A 13,698-nucleotide genomic window follows, 5' to 3' on the forward strand; every position below is an offset into this window, starting at 1 on the left:
GAGCAAGCTTGGTGCCTGGCTGTGAGTGGGGCTGCCCCCTCGTGCCCTTAGGCTCCAACATTAATACTCTTACAGGAGAGGGAGAAGGAGCAGAGACCTTCTAAGACCTAGGCTGCTCATCGGGGAACTTTAAATTATCACTGACCTCACTGAAGCCAGAATAAAAAGGAAAATGGAATCCGGGGACAACAGGGTGTGTGTGTGTGTGTGTGTGTGTGTGTGTGTGTGTGTGTGCGCAGAGTGGGCACCACTGGAGGAGCCTCACACTTTGGGGCCAGGAAGGAAAACCTGTCTACCTCGGAGAAGCTTACCACACTTGCCTGAGGGGCTCCTAGGCCCCTGTGACCTGTGTCTGGGCCGTGTGTGTGTGTGTGTGTGTGTGTGTGTGTGTGTGTGTGTGTGTGTGTGTGTGTGTGTGTGTGTGTGTGTGTGTGTGTGTTACACCTTCCTGGCTCCTCAGCGTACATGACAGGAACCACATTCCTCCCGTGGGCATAAAGGCCAGAGGAAGCCACACTGGATCCCTCTTAGCTTTGACAGCAGAGTTCCGGCAGCTCTACGGATACTCTTGTTCAGGGTTAGGAAGAGGCAGTGTGAACTGCTGCAGATGTTCATGGAAAAAAGATGTTCTTTGCTCAAGTAAAAAAATATCAAATATAATAAATCTATGAAAGCCTGTTCACAACATGTACAGTGTGTTTTCCATGTCACCTTAGAGGCTGGGACAGAGTTGCTGTTCAGAGCCTGGCCAGGATGGGACAGGCCTCCAGGGACAGGCCTCTACCAATAGGGTTTCCTCTGGCTGCTTCTGGCTTCAACGCAGAGACACAGAACTCTGCCTCGTGGTTTCTCCAAATCAGGCTCATCAGTCACCTCCAAAGCCCAAAGCCAGGAAGGCCTCAGCTGACATTGGTTTTAACAGGGTGTGTCCCGGCCAGCGGTAGCCAGGCTCACACTATCGATTCTCGGTCCCTATCTGGAGAGGGAGGGAAGTCTGCAAGGTCTTCACTGCGGCTATAGTCAGATGCTCGCACTGGGAGGTTATCACTGGTGGCTCTCGTGACACTGTCGTAGGAGGGGGGGAAGGACGTGGAGGAGATAGAGGAGCTGGAGGGTGGACCACTGCGCCGGGAGAAGTTCTCGTTCAGCGTGTAGGCAATGAGGCCCTCTCGCTCAGGGGCCTCCTCATCAGAGAGGCCACTGCCCGCCTGCTGGCGGAAGAGGAAGGACGCATGCTTCACCGACCGCTGCAGCAGGTGTCTCCGGAAGGCCCGCTGGATGACCGTGGCTGACACCTCCTCGTGCTTCCGGCGGAGGGTGGTGGTGATGGGCTCGTAGGAGATCTTGGAAGGGTTGGCCGCCATGAACTTCTCCTCCATCTGGATCTTGAGAGCATCCATCTCCCCAGACTCCCCGAGCACCCTCTTGGTGAAGGCGAAGAGGATGTCCATACAGTGGATACGGTCCCCGCTCACCATGGGCAAGTCCATGTTGATGAGGCTTATCTGGTTGGGCTTGGCGATGCGGAGCGGTTCAGACAAGGCATCTGCAAAGTCGGACAGGGCCAAATACTCAATGAACTGGGTGGCCTCTGGGTCGAACTTCTCCCAGATCTCATAGAACATGTCAAAGTCGTCCTCGCTCAGGGGCTCCGTGCTCTCCTCCGTGGCCACGCTGAAGTTCTCCAGGATGATGGCGATGTACATGTTGACCACGATGAGGAAGGAGATGATGATGTAGGTGGTGAAGAAGAGAATGCCCACCGCGGGGCTCCCACAGTTGCCGCGGGAACCGTTGCTGTTGGGCAGGTTGGGGTCACAGTACGGGGGCCCCGTGTTGAGGATGGGGCTGAGGAGGCCGTCCCAGCCGGCTGATGTGGTGATCTGGAAAAGGCACAGCATGCTGTTGGCGAAGGTCTGGAAGTTGAACATGTCATCAATGCCGGCCTCCCACTTGACATAAGCAAAGTTGGCCATCCCAAAGATGGAGTAGATGAACATGACCAGGAAGAGCAGGAGGCCGATGTTGAAGAGGGCCGGCAGGGACATCATGAGGGCGAAGAGCAGTGTGCGGATCCCCTTGGCTCCTCGGATCAGCCTGAGGATGCGGCCGATTCTGGCCAGACGGATGACCCGGAAGAGCGTCGGGGAGAAGAAGTACTTCTGGATGATGTCAGAGAGGACAGTGCCTGTGGGAAACAAGCAAGACTGTGGCCACCATGGCATCTCCACGCTCCCTCCAGGCCAGGTTGATTAAGGGCAAGAGTGTCTGTGTAGGAGAAGGCCCTTCCAGGAAGACCCGGTCAATGGGACATTCTAGGACTTGGCTTCCTCTCGCTCCCATGACCTAGGAGATGAAGACCTATATTTTGCTAAATGTCTCCTCAGTGCCGTTTTTCTGTTTGTAAGGATGCACCGGTACAATGGAGGCATGCCAGGACGCTGTTACATGGGTTCCAAGACCAGAGGGTACTCACTCAGAACTCCAGCAGTCCTGCAGGAACCAGAGCTCACAGTCTCCAGCTCCTCACTATTCAAAGTATGGTCTGAGGCCCAGCAACCCAGGGCTGTCCTGGAGCCTCACTGGAGACATAAAATCTCAGCTCTACCCCTAGCTCACTTCCTCTTAACAAGTGCAGACATCGCAGGTGCATACAAAGGGCCAGTGCCACTCACAGAGCAAGCTCAGTGTCCCTGTGATGGTTCCTATCACCCTTCAGCGCCAGGACTTTCCCACCCTTTGGATCTCTACTTTAAGGGCACAGGTACATTACAGGAGACAGGGTGAAGTAAGGTTGCCTCTCGGGAGTGGAAGGGAGCCCTCTTGGCTCCACATCGTAATGCTGGTAGCTGGTATGTGTCAGGCACCCTGGGTCATGCACCTTACAGCCGCCCTTTTGTTACACTCTCCAGCACTCTGGGGAAGTGAACCACCAGCACCATCTTCACCCCGGAAGACGGAACCAGAAGAAGGTAACCGAGATGAGCCCCAGTCACCTTGGCTCCACCTTGGCAGCTTCTTAGCCACACCCTGGGTCAGTCCAGCACCAGGACTGGAAGGTGATTAAGGAGCACATGCTGGGCCTTTAGAGCCCCCAAGGGTTCGGGGTCCACTCCACCCGACAGCCCGAGTCCCCTCTACTACCCTCTGAGCCCACGGGGCACACTGCCATCCTGGCCTCCACCTGGGGCCTTGGGGCATTTCTGAGCTCACTTCATGCTCTAAATGCTTGCCCATCACTGCCATGGCAGGAGCTCCTACCTGTCCTAACTCTGTTTAGATTCACCAGAAGTGGGTGACGTTTACGGCAGAGAGGCAAAAGCAGACGTGCACTCATGGGAATGGGAGAGGGGTCAAGTTTTGGGGCTCCGAGCACAGCAACAAAGGGAAATACATAGGGTCAAAAGTAGACTTCATTGAAATTAAAACAAAACACTTGTGCTTCAGTAGACATCACAAAGACAGGAAAACAGAAAGAGAAAGGGGGGGGGGAGTTCTTGATTTGTGTGTTTGATAAAGGACTAGCATCCTGAATAGATAAAGTGCTCTTGCAACTCAACAATAAAAAAGATGAAATACTCTAATTTTTAACACGAACAGAAGTTCTGAACAGCTATTCTCTATGGAAGATGAACAAATGGCTAGTAAGCATGGAAATGACATCCAGTTTCATTAGCCACCAGGGCATGGAAACCCAAACACCAACGAGGTAGCACTCTCACCAGGACGGCTGTAACCATCATAAAAATCCAGCCATGCGAGTTGGTGAGGAGGTGGATTAACGGGAGCCCTGATCACCAATGGTGAGTATGTAAAATGGTGTAACCACTTCGGAAAACCGGTTTGACAATTCTTGAATATTTTAGATTAGCAGTTGCCAGGGGCTGAGGGAAAGGGGACATGGAGAGGGGCTACCAGTGGGTAGAGTCTCTCTGGAGGTTTTCTGGCATCACACAGCAGCAATATTGCCCAGTTTGGTGAAAATCAGTCATGTTCCACAGAACAATCGTCAAGGCAGTGGCAGACCACAGTGTGACAATGGCCCTACAGGGTCACACTGCCCAGTGACCTTGTAGCTGCTTTTGTGTTAAGACAAATTCTGTGACATTCACACAATGATGAAATTGCCTAATGACACATTTTTCATATCACATCCCTGGTGCGAAGCAATGCCTAATGGTAGCGAAATCCAAAGAATGTTCGCTGTCAAGTGAATTTCAAGTTAACCTTCTGTGAGTTTTATAGTACCTGAGTCACATTTCAATAAAGCTGTCGTACAAATTTGGGTTCTGGGGCTCAACAGATATATGGAGGACCTTGTCTGTTATGCTCTTGTCCTGTGTTGTCCCTCAGGTGAATGGCAGGAGGCAGTGACTCCGAAAGGACCTAGTGCACAAGTTGGACTGTAGGATTTTCCCTTCCTAGGGATGCTTTATGTCTTCTACACTATGAGGCAATCTGCCTCTCATTCTTAGGGACTCGACTTGCCTCTTCTTCCTTCAACCTAGGCTATAAGCTTCTGTCTGGAGGGTAGGAGAGTCTCTACAGCGGCCATTCCTTTTCCTAGCCTCAACCTGGAAGTTTTCTGAATAGCCACAGAGCTGTGTTGCAGGGAGGGTAGGGTCAGGAGGGGGTATTGGGCTCTCTTCAGGTTGGCCATTTTGGCTTGAATGGGCCCTTCCAGGCAATTTCCTTTTAGAGTAATGTGTAGGATTGTGTGTGTGTGTGAGAGAGAGAGAGCGGGGGTGGGGCAGGAAGGGGAGGAGAGGGGGGTGAGGAATACAGAGAAGGAGGCTGGGAGAGCCAACAAATTAAGTGGAGAACAGCGGGCTGGGTCAGAAACACGGCCTGGGCAGGCCGTCTCTGTGCAGCCAACTTGCATACCCACCCACGATGGAGAGGATGACAACCACGAAGTCAAAGATATTCCAGCTGTTGGTGAAGTAATAGTGTCGCAGGGCAGCCATCTTGACAATACACTCGCCTGTGAAGATGGCCACGAAGAGCAGGTTGACCTTGGCTAAGATGTTGACCTTCTCAGGGCTCTGGTCATCTGTCTCCACCATCATGGTCACCATGTTTAAACAGATGAGGAACATGATGGTGACGTCGAAGGCCTGCTTGGTCACGATGTCGAAGATGAAGCCCTGGTACTTGTTCTGGAAGAAGAGGCGAGGGGCTCAGTGCAGCGGGGACCCAGGGGACCCTGCGGCCAGTCAGCCCAGACAACTTGCATCCTGCCACCCTCTGGGAGACAGCAGCGCCCCACCCCCAACTATGGCACATACAGACTAGGAAAACATGGAGGTAGGCCAGCTGGCCCTCCTGCCTGGCGCTCCATCTCCTCCAGGCACTGAGGCCCAATCCTGATGGCCGCCACCGGGCCATCCTGAGGGACCTACAGGTCGATCTTTATTTTGGGTTTAAGCACACCAATCACTGTGCTGCTCTTTAGTCTTACAACCTGAATTTAAACTTGTATATGCCTTCAGATTCATCTATTTCCTCCATGCTTTTTATGAAATGGATGCTATTTATTCTAATGAATACAATCATTTTGTATGTTTAAAATTTTTATTTTTAAAATGTGTGTATTTGTGTGCCTGCATGTGGGGATAGGGGTGCAGTTGGGTCTCTGGGGAATACAGAGAGCGTTGCTGGACCCTGGAGCTGGGTTACAGGCAGCGCTGAGCTGCCTGATGTGGGAGCTGGGAACTGAACTCAGGTCCTCTGCAAGAGCAGTACATGGTCTGAAACTGAAACAGTGAGCATCTCTCCAGCTACTCTGTTTCTTCCATTGTTAATGAGCCTAGATTATTTGAAGGAAGAGATGAGATTAAAAATACGTCATCTTCCTCCCTCCCTTCCTTCCCCCCTCTCTCTCTCTCTCACACACACACTCACTCACACACACACTCACATACACACCTAATCTAGGAGAAGACAGGTCAGTAGGGAGAAATCAGAAGAAAGATTGAGAATACTGGCCTGTCCAATTGGCTGGTGGTTTAGGTTCATCTCATCTAATGACCCTGAATATTGTTTGTTTTTAGGACAGGGTCTCAATATGTAGTCCTGGCTGGTATTGATCTCACAGTTCAATACCTGCCTCTGCCTCCCAAGTGCTGGAATTATAACATGACTCAATTCCTCGTCCTGCTCTTGAGAAGAATGGCTTGATGGAGTCAGGAAATCAGGCTAGCAGAGAGTCCAGCACCCACCCTGGCTCTGCTCACAAGGGTGAGGGTTCTCTGATTACCTCCGTTCCAAAGGTGGACGGTAGGGCTAGGAGTGGGGGTAGGGATGTAAAAGCTCACTACCCTCTCTGGGAAGACCTGTACCCCTGAAAGGAAGGAGGGGCTCACTGGACACAGTTGAGTTCCTGTGAGTGTGCAGGGTGCCTGCCTGGGTGTCGCTGCCTCCTCGTGCCCTCCCTGCCATCTGTGTGAGGCTCAGACCTCTGTGTAGGTGAGAACCTGAGGGTGCCCCTCAGCTGGGTTGGAGACCCAAGAGCTCTTGATGGTTGGCTTCAAGGCAGGATCCCAGGACTCCCAAGAAGACCCTCCCTGACTCTGCCAGGGAGCCTAGCTCACCAGGGGCCGTGGGATAGGCTTCTGGGGCTTCTTGGAGCCCAGCTTCTTCATGGCATTGTAGTACTTCTTCTGTTCCTCGGTCATGAAGATGTCCTGGCCCCCTAGGTATAGAAAGACAGCACCAGCATAATTTTGGGGTCCTCAGGATCCTGTCTCCTGAGTGAAGGTGTCAGGCTCAACCATTTCCTTGTCCCATAGGTGTATGGGGAGAGATTTCCCCCCAAATCCGCCTTTCCAGCATCCCTCCCTGTTCCCCGGGAAATCCTTATGGTTTTGTGGCCTGCAGATCCAGTGTCTACTTGACCCTCTCAGCCAGACCTAGGCATCTCTGAGCATCTCGCTTGGTTTGGCTACAGCTTAATCATGGCCTCTCTGCTGTGTCTCCTTGGGCCTCTCCACAGCCCCACCCACGACTCTTGATCACAGATGGGGTTCATAGTCCCAATTCTCACCCCGAATCCCTTAGCTAGATGAGGGAGGGCACAGACCCTCCCAAGTCCCTTCTGTTCCTCATGGCCATGTCCACGCCCTCTCTGCCTTATTTCATCAGAACAGAGAAGAGGCTCATTCCTAAGGCAGCAGGGACGAGGGGGGCCTCTGGCACCCGGTCCTCCCCTGACCCCCCTCACCCAGGCAGAGCCAATACTCTACGTATCTTTTTCTTCTGTTGGTTGAAGTTATCAATGATGACACCAATGAACAGGTTCAGGGTGAAGAAGGAGCCGAAGATGATGAAGACGACGAAGTAGATGTACATGTACAGGTTGTGTTCCCACTGCGGCTGCTCCTCGTACTGCGGGGGAGGGGAAATCAGACAGGGTAGTGTGTGTGTGTGCGTGTGCGCGTGCGTGTGTGTGTGTGTGTGTGTGTGTGTGTGTGTGTGTGTGTTCCCACTGCGGCTGCTCCTCGTACTGCAGTGGGGGTGGGGGGAGATCAGACAGGGGAGTGTGTGCATGTGTGTGTGCGTGTGTGTGTTCCCACTGCGGCTGCTCCTCATACTGCGGGGGGGGGGGGAGAGATCAGACAGGGGAGTGTGTGCGTGCGTGCGTGCGTGTGTGTGTGAGCAAGCGCGGGTGCCCACAGGATTGTCCCCATTCCAGGTGTGATCAGAGTGGAGGTGGCGGAGAGGTGTGGAGATGATGGTGGCAGGCAGGACATCGGGCATGCCACGCTAAGAGATGACCCCATATCAGTGTGTGTCTAGTCGCTGGGCCAGTGGGAGACTGGGTTACACTGGGCGCTCTCTCAGTCATCCCTCAATCATCAGTGTGACTGGGTGAGGCACAAGGACAAGAAGAAACTCATCTACATCTCTGCTGTCCCCCACCCTGCCCTCCTGAGCGAGGACACATAAACCACAGTGGGTTGGATTTGAAACACGTTGGAGAATTTGGGGACTCCATGAAAGATCACATGGCCTTGCTGCAGGGCCAGGCCTCAGCATCCCTGGGAAAGCTGACCTTGAGGCTGACCCAAGCACACCCTGCTCCTCCCTCCACGAGAGCAGAAGCCCCATGTGCTGGTTTTGCTGAGAGAAGCCAGTGACAACCTACCCCTCTGGAGTCCACGGCTGCATACATGATGTCCATCCAGCCTTTGAATGTCGCCTGTGAGGAATAGAGCGTGAAAGTCATCAGAACAGGCACTCTGCTTCAGCTACAGAGAACGCTCATCTCCATGAAGGCTAGAAACAGGCTCCTACAGGAAGCAAGAAGGGCCCTGCCCACCCATTCAGCTGAGGTTCTCAGTTGAGGCCTCGGGAATGGTAAGGCCAGGAGACGGTCCAGTCCTCAAAACCACACACGTCAGGTTCTAACACAGTGCAGGGTCCAGACAGAGGCCGAGCTCTAAGGTTGACCCCAGGCTGACCTGGCCAGCTCTGTCCTGCCGGTCGGAGGACCATGTCCTGCCTGTAACGACGGCATCCTTCCTGCCCCTGCTCTGGCGAGTAGCTAGCAACTTGTTTTCAGGAAGGAAAGAAAAATCCCTAGCATATTTGCCGAACTCTCTGATGTGACTATTCTCACCACGACCTATTCCCACTACCATGGTGTGACCTCTGGGAGGACATTCAAGAGCCACAGTGGCACAGGATGTACACTCTGCAGGCAGGACAGAGGGCAGTGACCTGGACGGTCCTCTCCCTTCTCTACTTCCCCTCTGCTGTGTTTACAGGCACTGGTCACCTCGCCTGGCTTTTGATGTGGGAGCCTGGATCTGGACTCATGTCCTCAAGCTTATGTGGCAAGCACTTTATTGCCCCAGCCATCTCCCCAGCCCTGGGGCTGGTTTTATGGCAGGTGTCATAATCTCTACAGCATCCTGCTCATAAAGTAAACGGACAACCGAGAGAACCTGCACATCCCAGATGGGGGTGGAAAGGGGAATCAGGAATCCAGGGCCTGGCACACACTGGGCAAGCGCTCAGTGAGTTAAGTCCCCATCTCAAATGTATTCTTTTAAACAGCCCAAGACATTTGATAATAGAGGGTGGCCAGTCAAAATTTTACTAACAGTTCAGTCCCTGGGGCATCCATAGTCTTTTCTATCTAGGCTGTACAGCCGAAAGAGGTCCATTTGATTGACAGCTGGGGAGTGGATCCTGTCTAGCGCTGGCTTGACCCTCAATGCCATACACTTTGGACAGCGTAGACTCAATCTAGAACTGAGACTCTGGGGACTTCCCGAGGAGCCACGTCCCTGGGAAATTCTAGCCTCTATAGGCCCTGCCACCCTACTTCAGGGACCCAGTATGACCCCACTGCCCTGCTCCTGCCCACACCAGGGTGAGGGACATGTTTCTGAAGCACCCAGTGGAGAAAGGGGACCCTTACTCTCCCATACTCACCACCTGCAGAAGGGCCAGGTACCCAGCCCCCACGTTGTCAAAGTTGACTTTCACCTTGGTCCAGTACAATTCTCCAGTCACGTTGAAGGACTCACACTCGCTCTTGTTGTTCACGATGGTGTAGTTCAGAGGCAGGTCCCCCTCAGTCTGGTTGATGCACCGACCAAACTTGCCGGCGAAGAGGTTCACGCCCATGATGCTGAAGATGAGCCAGAAGATGAGGCAGACCAGGAGGACGTTCATGATGGAGGGGATGGCGCCCACCAGCGCGTTGACCACCACCTCGTGGACAGAGAGAGGACGCAGTTCTTGAGGTTGCCTACAGCATATACTCTTTTCAAGACTGTCCCCCTCCCCACTGACTAAACCTGCCGGCCACAGGTGGCTGTGGGGGTTGGGAGTGGGGGGTCTTCCACTCATGGAAGAGGCCAACTCCATGGCTAGAGCTCTGGTGGCAAGTGAGGGGAGACAGAGAGAATCCAGAGGCCTTTTAATCTACGGCCTCAACTCGGAGGCAATTCCAGAACACACCAGCCGTTTCCCTTCCAGCCCTCTTTTGCTTTCAGCTATGATCTGCAAAACTCAACTTTCACAACAGTGAGGTCTCTGCTGGTTGGTGCTGCCAGGAGTCCAGTGGGTGGGACAGGCTTAGACACAGCTGAAGGCTTCAGGCCCTGTGTTAACCCTGGTGGTCCCTTATGTTCTCTGTGCTCAACTTACGCTGCTCCTGGGAGAGGATGGTTCCCCCGAATTATTTCCAGGGGACCCCCTGCTATGTCTGTAGAGTGCTGTCTGACTCCATGCCCTCTTCCTGAACCCACAGAAGGTAGCTTCCTGATAGATACATTTGGGAAACTCTGGCCCACTCATGGTACCAGCTGCCCATGAGCCAGGAAACTATGGATCGAACAGATGGGGGTGGAGACAGGGTGGATTCTGAGGTGGCACAGAGGGTCCAAAGTCAAGAGAGGGGATGACGTTCTGAAGCAAACAGCACATCCCTGGAGCAGGTGGGAAACCCAGTTCCCTAGGGCATCAAGCTTTCTGTAGAAACCCCAGGAGCTTGCCCTTGGCTGGCACTGCAGCCAGCAGCCACATCAGAGGCATTCCTGGCACCTAGCATCACTCTGTGTCCCTATGGAATCAAGTGTCCTTGGCTCCCAAAGAGACATTTAACTTTGGTCCGATTACTCCCTTGTGGATGGGTTCCTGCCAGGACTAAGCAGTGTAATGAATTGGTGGTACGGGCAAGGTTCAAAGCCATCAACCAAATGATGAGCTGTGTGACGCTACCTGCTGGGGCAGGGGGATAATAGATTTGTTCTCTGAAGCCACGAAGAACTGTGCATGTTAAAACACACAGACACGGACACACAGAGACACAGACACACACACAGAGACACGGACACAGAGAGACACAGACACAGAGAGACACAGACATACACACACACACACACACACACACACACACACACACACACACACACACACACACACACACACACCTTCCTTCTTGCCGTGCATCATAGCTATTCCTTTTCAGTGCTGGGGGCAGGGAATCAAACCTTGGGCTTTACACATTGAGGCAGATGCTCTGCTAAAGACCCATTTTCCCCGCCCTCATAGTTGTTTTTCTTGGGGGCTTTAAAATTCTTTGTCTCATAAAAATGGATGGAACTAGAAAATATGAAGTGAGGTAACCCAGGCTCAGACAGACAAATACCGTTTGTTCTCTCTCCTATGTGGATCCAGCTTCTAAGTTTTATATATGTGTATCTATGTGGGAGTGAGTGTGGGCAGAGACCTGGAAAGGGCCCATGAGAGGCAGGGGAAAAGCTTTAAAGGAGGGGTGTGGGGAGGGCAACAGGCACACGTGACATGAAGATGGGCAGGGAGCTGGGAGGGGTGGGGGCAGGGAGACGGGAGGTGCCGGGGGAACCAACAGAAACTAAGTATATATAAAAATGTCATGAAGAAATGTGCTACTTTGCATGCTAATTAAAATTATTATTTTAAAAAAGAAATAGGCACACTCCTTTGATCCCAGCACTTGGGAGGCAGAGGCAGGTGGAGCTCTGTGAGTTCGAGGCCAGCCTGGTCTACAGGACAGTGAGTTCCAGTCAGCCAAGGATGTTACACAGAGAAACCCTGTCTCAAAAAACAAAACAAAATAAAAAAAAATAGGGCTGCAGAGATGGTCTAGTCAATAAAGGTGCAAGACTGTTAACCTAAGTTTGATCCCCTGAACCCAGGGTGGAAGGACACAGCCAAGTCCTGAAAGTTGTTCCTCTCATCTCCACATCCATGCCATGCACACAGGCCCCATGCTCGTGAGTGTAACACACACACACACACACACACACACACACACTTTAAAAACATACTAAAATTTGTCTTATATGCTCATATTCTTTGGTAACATGTGCACTCCCCCAAATGTCTGTAGGACCACACTAGGCCAACCCTCATCTAAGATAAGAACATAGCCTACTTCACAGCACCTTCCTTGGCCCTGCTACACTGCCCTTCACCATCACAGAAGGACATGGGAAAGGCAGCCTGTGCCTGCCAGCAAGTGAGGGGCTTCAGGCCAGCCTGGCATACAGGGAGGTGAGCCCCAATGGGCCTGGGTGTGGATGAGACTGTGCTCTGGTGAGTCCTCTTGAAGGGGAGAGCTGGAAGAGCCTTTCACAGAGATGCTCAACCACACTCCTCAAAGTCAGTGGGTGCACCATCCTGGCTTCAGGCCAGGCCTCTTGTCAGGATGCTGGGGGTGTGTCCCCACCCTCTTCCACCTGCTAGGATGGTAGAAGCTCCACTTACCCTCATGCCCTCAAATCGTGACAAGGCCCTCAGAGGTCGCAGTGCACGAAGTGTCCTCAGGGACTTGATGGGACCCATCTCAGCAAAGCCTAAGGTGTTGGCCACAAGGCTGACCAGCGAGACCTATGGAGAAGGGAGTGGGTGGGGAGGCAGGTACAGCCCCAGGGCCAGGTGGCAGGCTCTCGGTTGGCATCAGGCAGGCTGGCTGGTCTTTCTTTACCAGCCTTCGAACTACAAGACCAGTCTCCCTGGAGCCTCGAAGGCCTGGGGCAAGTCAAGACTGTCCTGTCTATAGGCTCTTCAGAGAGCTGGCTGCATGTGTGTCAGAACCACTGACCCCATGACCTGGGACATGTCAATCCCTATGCTGCTGTTTGTGTGGCTGAGTAGAGTTGCAGCTTGCATCTTACAGCCTACTGTCTGTACTTGTAACAGCTGGCCCTCCCTGGCTTCCTCTCTCCATGCCAATTTACCCTCAAACAATACCAAATTGGTGTCTGTCTGTCTGTCTGTCTGTCTGTCTGTCTTTCTCCTTTTTGAGACAAGGTTTTGTTATTTAGCCCTGGCTGGCCTGGAACTCACAGCAGTCCTACTGCCTCGGTCTCCTGAGTGCTGGGATTATAGGCCATGCTCTCACGCCCAGCTAATGTGCTCATTATTCAGAGACACCATCTACATCCACTTATCGTGTGTGTGTGTGTGTGTGTGTGTGTGTGTGTGTGTGTGTGTGTGTGTGTGTGCGCGCGCGAGCGAGTATGTGTATGGCAGAGTACATGGTTAGAGATCAGAGGACAGCTTGTAGGAGTTGGTTCTTCCATCATATAGATTCGGGATGGAACTCAGGACATCACACTTGGCAGCAAGTGCCTTGACCCGCTGAGCCATCTCGACAGCCCCAACAGGCTTCTTTCCATTTACTTTATTGTCTGTTGTCACTTTGCCTCTAGATGTGCTGGGACTTCCAGATTTAGGATAGTCCTTGAACATGGGCCTAGGACCACCTGAGGCTGAGGCCACCTGGAGACCTGGGATCACCTGAGGCCAGGCTACACCTAGCCCATCACCATATATTCAGCATTCTCCAAAAAAAGAAAAAAAAAGAAAGAAAGAAAGAAAAAGAAAAAAGAAAGAAAAAAAAAAGAATAAAAGAAGCCAGGCAGGTGGCACACGCCTTGAATCCCAGCACTCGGGGGGTTGAGGCAGGCAGATCTCTGAAAGAATACATTCAGCATTCTCTTGGCCCCTTGGGGTAATAGAAAAAGGTTAGGCTGGAAACCAAGTACCCGGGTCTCTCTATATTTATTCTCCATCCCAGGGACACACACACCGGGGCTCCTGAATTCTATTCACTCACTGAAAGTAGACTCATGGCTGCTCCTCACCCTGAGCATTGTCCCCAGCTCTGCCTGCCCCGCACCCCCACATCTTGCCCCA

General features: G+C 52.6%; 1 protein-coding gene across 10 annotated transcripts in view; it reads right to left on the minus strand.

Annotated features, from left to right (window-relative positions):
* Positions 1-950: 950 nt before the first annotated feature.
* The window catches only part of Scn5a (sodium voltage-gated channel alpha subunit 5), a 75,879-nt gene continuing 63,131 nt past the window's right edge, over positions 951-13,698 (minus strand). For 6 of the 10 annotated variants that reach the window (XM_035444062.1, XM_035444057.1, XM_035444055.1 and 3 more), the window contains 7 exons: positions 12,265-12,387; positions 9,442-9,723; positions 8,147-8,200; positions 7,249-7,386; positions 6,594-6,698; positions 4,889-5,159; positions 951-2,188 (listed from right to left, as the gene is read on the minus strand). In XM_035444062.1, coding sequence (XP_035299953.1) covers positions 951-2,188; positions 4,889-5,159; positions 6,594-6,698; positions 7,249-7,386; positions 8,147-8,200; positions 9,442-9,723; positions 12,265-12,387 — 2,211 coding nt within the window. Of the gene's footprint in view, positions 2,189-4,888; positions 5,160-6,593; positions 6,699-7,244; positions 7,387-8,146; positions 8,201-9,441; positions 9,724-12,264; positions 12,388-13,698 lie in introns of all 10 variants that reach the window. The other 4 variants (XM_035444060.1, XM_035444059.1, XM_035444054.1 and 1 more) reach the window with 3 other exon arrangements.

This window comes from Cricetulus griseus, chromosome 4 (genome assembly GCF_003668045.3).
Source record: "Cricetulus griseus strain 17A/GY chromosome 4, alternate assembly CriGri-PICRH-1.0, whole genome shotgun sequence".
NCBI lineage: Eukaryota > Metazoa > Chordata > Mammalia > Rodentia > Cricetidae > Cricetulus > Cricetulus griseus.